The following is a 5000-nucleotide window of genomic DNA, read 5'->3' as shown; positions in this document are numbered from 1 at the left end:
TGAGGAGGAGGAGGAGGATGAGAATGAGGAGAAGGAGAAGAAGACGAAAAAGAAGAGAAAAGAAGAAGAGAGAAAGAAGAAGGAAGAGAGAGAGAGAGAGAAGAGAAGAAGAAGAAGAAGAGAAGAAGAAGAAGAGAAGAAGAAGAGAGAAGAGAGAAGAAGAGCGATGAAAAGAAAAAAGAAGAGAAGAAGAAAGAGAGAAGAAGAAGAAGAAGAGAGAAGAAGAAGAGAAAAAGAAGAAGAAGAAGAAGAAGAAGAAGAAGAAGAAGAAGAAGAAGAAGAAGAAGAAGAAGAAGAAGAAGAAGAAGAAGAAGAAGAAGAAGAAGAAGAAGAAGAAGAAGAAATGAACAAACAAACGCATCAAGCTGATGAAGGAGAGAATGTGATTATTATAGATAGTATGCAGATGACGTCACTCAGGCCTTTGTTATTGTTTTTGCCATCCGCGTTTGTGAGTTGTTCTCACTAAACTGTATTAACCAGACTATAAAAGTTCATGGTTACACAGAGTTTGTGTTTTGGTCCGTTATACTTCCGGATGGCAATGTTGTGAACTCCTTGGCCAAGCGCATTCTATCTATACTATACGATTCAAAAGTAACCATACATACCTGATATTTGGGCACACTTCCAAAATTGGCACCAGCCTGACCGATGAAGAGAGGCGACCCGGGTTCAAATTCCAGATTTCGAGTATTTCGGAGCCAGAACGTCCTGCCTTGCAATTGACAGTTGAGATAGAGAGAGACCTCCTCCCCTTCCACCTTGAGAGCTAGCTTGGTCCACCTGTTCGTCACGGCTGGTATACTGAAGTTGGCAATGACCCTAGGGAGGCAAAAAGCGAGGTTTTATAATCTTAAAGAGCACTGTTTACAAAATATTGAGGTGATTGTTTTGTTTGTTTGTTTGTTTGTTTGTGTTTTTTTTTTGTTTGTTTGTCTATTTTTTTGTTTTTGTTTTTGTTTTTTGTTTTTTTGGTTTTATTTAAGGGTTTTACGGAGCTTGCAACACATTTAGCGTCAGTAAAAAGGATAATAAAATAAGTTCTGGAATTACAATTAAAGCACCAAAGAAAAAGTAAGACAGTGGAATTAGTTCAAATAGAGAACAGTCGTAGACTCCAAGAGCACTATCTCGGCGTACATAGTTTGAGATCGTCCAAATATTTCATCTTGATAAAAGCACAGGTCCCCAATCAGAGGAATACACTCAAATGTTGACAAATAATATAATACATGTAAAACAAAAAACAAAACAAAAAACCAATACAGTTCATAACAGAGAGATAATTTACAAGACAAAAAAAAATATCATACCCCAAAACTCTAATTATACATTTAGCTGTTTAACGCCCAGCCACGGTATCTGGCCAGGGACAGGACAAAACCAAGCAATTTCATTCCAAGACAAAGACAGAAAATATGTAGGAAAACAGATAATATTATAGAAGGATATACACCCCGTAAGTGCCTCCCTGCCCACTATGAGAGGTTAGGATCATGTTTCTTTCCAACATGTTAGGGTTGCTGTTGACCAGAGACTCCCCCTCCCTAGTAAAGAGTTTTGAATACGTTTGTTTAAAGGACGGCTATGCGGTCTTGTGGTATGACACTCGCTTTCGGATCGGAAGGTCCTGGGTTCGAGCCTCGCTCGTCGTATAGTTGAGTCCTTGGAAAAGGCTCTTTAATCACATTCTCTCACCGTACTCAGGTGTAAAATGAGTACCTGGCCGTTAACAGCGTTGTCTTTGTCTGAAAAAATTGTAATATCGCCTAACAGGCGTCATGTCTCGTTCTACTTGTTACGTGTTGCTGTTGGTCAGGAACACTTTGTAAAGCGCTTTGAGCACGTTTAGTGGATATTGCGCTATATAAAAGCTTAAACCTCAAGTTTAAAGGACACTACGCTATATAAATGCTCGGTCTATTTGATAAAGTAATTATTTTTTTAAATATGCACACTGTATTTACCTTGATTCTCGGGCTGACTTGGAATTGGGTGTCAGGTACAGGACAACCCTCTGACGATCAGCGTTTTCCATCTCTATCCTGAGACCCAACTGGACAATGGTCTGGAACGGATTGACCACGGCGAAAAGGAAACCGCCATCAGATTGGTATGTCATGAAGGTCACGACTACGGCGAATTCCGAGAAAAGGGGTTCCCTGAAGAATAGAGCTGCCGGGGAACGAATGTTGGCTTCATTTGAGATCTGGAGAGTATAAAACAAAAACAAAAAACGGAATTGTCGTTAAGGGGTTTGAGCACATAATTTAGTGAATTTTGTGCTACATAAAACCTCGAGTTTGGGGGGGGGGGGGGGGGGGGTTGTGTGTGTGTGTGTGTGTGTGTGTTTTTTTTTTTTTTTGTTTGTTTTTTTTTTTTTGTTTTTTTTTTTTAACTTGTAAACAAGCCCTTTTGTCCGATGACTTCAAAAAAAAAAAAAAAAATAGCTCCCTGTTTCCCTCTAATCTAAAACCCTTGTTACTGAAAAGAGATAAAACCGTTGGTTGCATCGTCGTGACGCGTTTCCAATTGTTGGTAAAGGAGTCACTCAGGGCCATGCATAACGCCCATGGAGCCGGAATTTATTATCCCGGTTTCTATAGCGTGAAAAGGAAAACAGCAATTGCTTGCTACCCTTTGGATATGACGCTAGTCTATCGTAAAATATTATTTGCCTCCAGATCTAAGAGACCCAGCTACTCAATCACTGCTAGGTGGACAGGGGGTGGGGGGGGGGGGAAGGGGGGTCTCGACTGCACCCGGGATAGATCTCGGTCTCTTCGATTTAGAAGCAAGTGCTCTACCAACTGAGCAATCGGGATCCCTTTCTGATTGGTAAGGAGTTTCCAAAAAAAATAGCTCCCTGCTTCCCTCTAAAACCCCTGTTACTGAAAAGAGATAAAACTGTTGCTTGCATCGTGTAATTCAATGAGTTGATAAAAATAATAATAATAATAGTTTGATACGAATTTTTTTTTTGGATTCGTGGATAGCTCATACGGTAGAGTCACGCTCTCACCGGCCAGGCGGAGTTGTCGTACCAATAAGGTCGCAGGTTCAAACCCCATCACCGCCGCAAAACATTTTTATTCTCTTTTTTATTCTGGCACTTTTCTACTCACTTCATCTCTTGTAATAATAATATGTGTGTACATTACACAGACCTGCCCCGTACTACGAAAATTTCGTAGAATTACAAATTTTTGCCTCCAGCAGCTACAGAGCTGAATTCGCCTCTTTGACTGAATAAATCTTGTTGAAAATGAAAATTTAGCTCCTTAGATCCTATATTCAGGACTTGAAGCAGTTATTTGTGGATCAGTGATGTCAAATTATTGATTTGTAAAACTATTTATCGTGACTTATTCATATTATATCTCTTGGATACTACTACGACTGTTTAAAATTTCAAGTTGACAGCTCAGATTACATAATGCAATATTATTTTTTTGTTTATTGCTTTAGGTCTCTTCCAACACAAATGAGGTTATATGAGAGACCGCTGAAACAAAAAAACAAGCAATCTAACAAAAATAGTACATATGTCAATCAAAATCATAACCTAAAGATATCATAAGCTAAATTATAAATAACCAAGACCAAACAGGCAGAAGATTTACAGAAAAAAAAATATCCCCTGTCAAAAATACAATCACAAACCAAAGAAGCAGGATAGGCTAGTAAAGAGAAGAAGAAACGACATCACTATCGGATCGTACACCCATGCGAACATCATAGGTATATGATTCAAGGGTGATGCTCCCATCCAACCACCCGCAATGCAATATTACGAAGTTCAAAGTTCAAAGTTTATTCAATCTTAGGCTTTGGCCAATAAATCACACAATTTGATGACAACATACATGAAAGTGGAAAAAATGGTAAATGGAACGAAAAAATAAACTGATACCACTAAAAACCATTTTTAAAAAATACAACAATCGTAATACCACCAATACGTACTATAATAATAATAATAATAATAATAATAATAATAATAATAATAATAATAATAATAATAATAATAATAATAATAATAATAATAATAATAATAACGGTTACCTCAAAAGTCGGGTAGCCATCGACGCCTGTGGTGTACGTGACACCTCTACTTTTAACTTCATCATCGGGGATGCCAATCGCTCCTAAAAGGTCTATTTCTCTTGCAGTGTCGGAGTCTGAAAAAATAAGGGAGAAAAGGAGATGGGATTGGTTATAAATGAATTTGAAAAAATTACCTTCATCGTCATCATCATCATCACCCCCCCCCCCCCTCCCCCCACCTCCCTATCAACTCCCCAATTAGTAGCAGCAGCCGCAACAGACAGAGACAGATCCCATTTTCAGTGGGAATTTTTGAGGGGATGTGGCTATTTTGTTGTTCATTTTCTTATAGTCAGTATTTGTGTTTTATTGAAAGAACGAAATTGACGTAACTCAGCTTTTTGTTATTGTTTTTAGCCAGCCATTTTTACGAGTAGTTTTCACTAAATTGTATAGATAGAATGCGCTTGGCCAAGGAGTTCACAACATTGCCATCCGGAAGTAGAACGGACCAACACACAAACTCTGTGTAACCATGAACTTTTATAGTCTGGTTAATACAGTTTAGTGAGAACAACTCACAAACGCGGATGGCAAAAACAATAACAAACGCCTGAGTGACGTCATCTGCATACTATCTATTGATCAGACTATAATATAAACTTAAGGTTGCACACCGTTTTGTATGTTGGTACATTATGGGCCAGCGTGACTCGGCGATACGGTCTTTGCTTCGTACCCGAAAGGTACCGTTCGATAACCCGCCGTTGCACTGTGTTGCCTTGAGCAAGTCACCTCGCCCTAGCTCAAATTGCTGCGATGCACTGCGGCTGACGCCTGTGCTATTCCAGTCTTCCCTTGAAATAGACAATAAAGACAAATTTCCCCATTCATTTTATTATATTTATTTTTTTTATTATTATTATATCCGGCCGGCTGGCGAAATGTTT

General features: G+C 38.8%; 1 protein-coding gene across 1 annotated transcript in view; it reads right to left on the bottom strand.

Annotated features, from left to right (window-relative positions):
- The window catches only part of LOC144959110 (uncharacterized), a 130523-nt gene that overhangs the window by 68468 nt on the left and 57055 nt on the right, over nucleotides 1-5000 (bottom strand). Inside the window, 3 exon segments of the mRNA XM_078891532.1 lie at nucleotides 612-825; nucleotides 1971-2212; nucleotides 4069-4184. Coding sequence (XP_078747658.1) covers nucleotides 612-825; nucleotides 1971-2212; nucleotides 4069-4184 — 572 coding nt within the window.

Source organism: Berghia stephanieae, chromosome 13 (assembly GCF_034508935.2).
Source record: "Berghia stephanieae isolate SIO BIC M18660-M18661 chromosome 13, UCSD_Bste_1.3, whole genome shotgun sequence".
NCBI lineage: Eukaryota > Metazoa > Mollusca > Gastropoda > Nudibranchia > Aeolidiidae > Berghia > Berghia stephanieae.
This window is presented reverse-complemented; position numbering and strand designations above follow the sequence as displayed.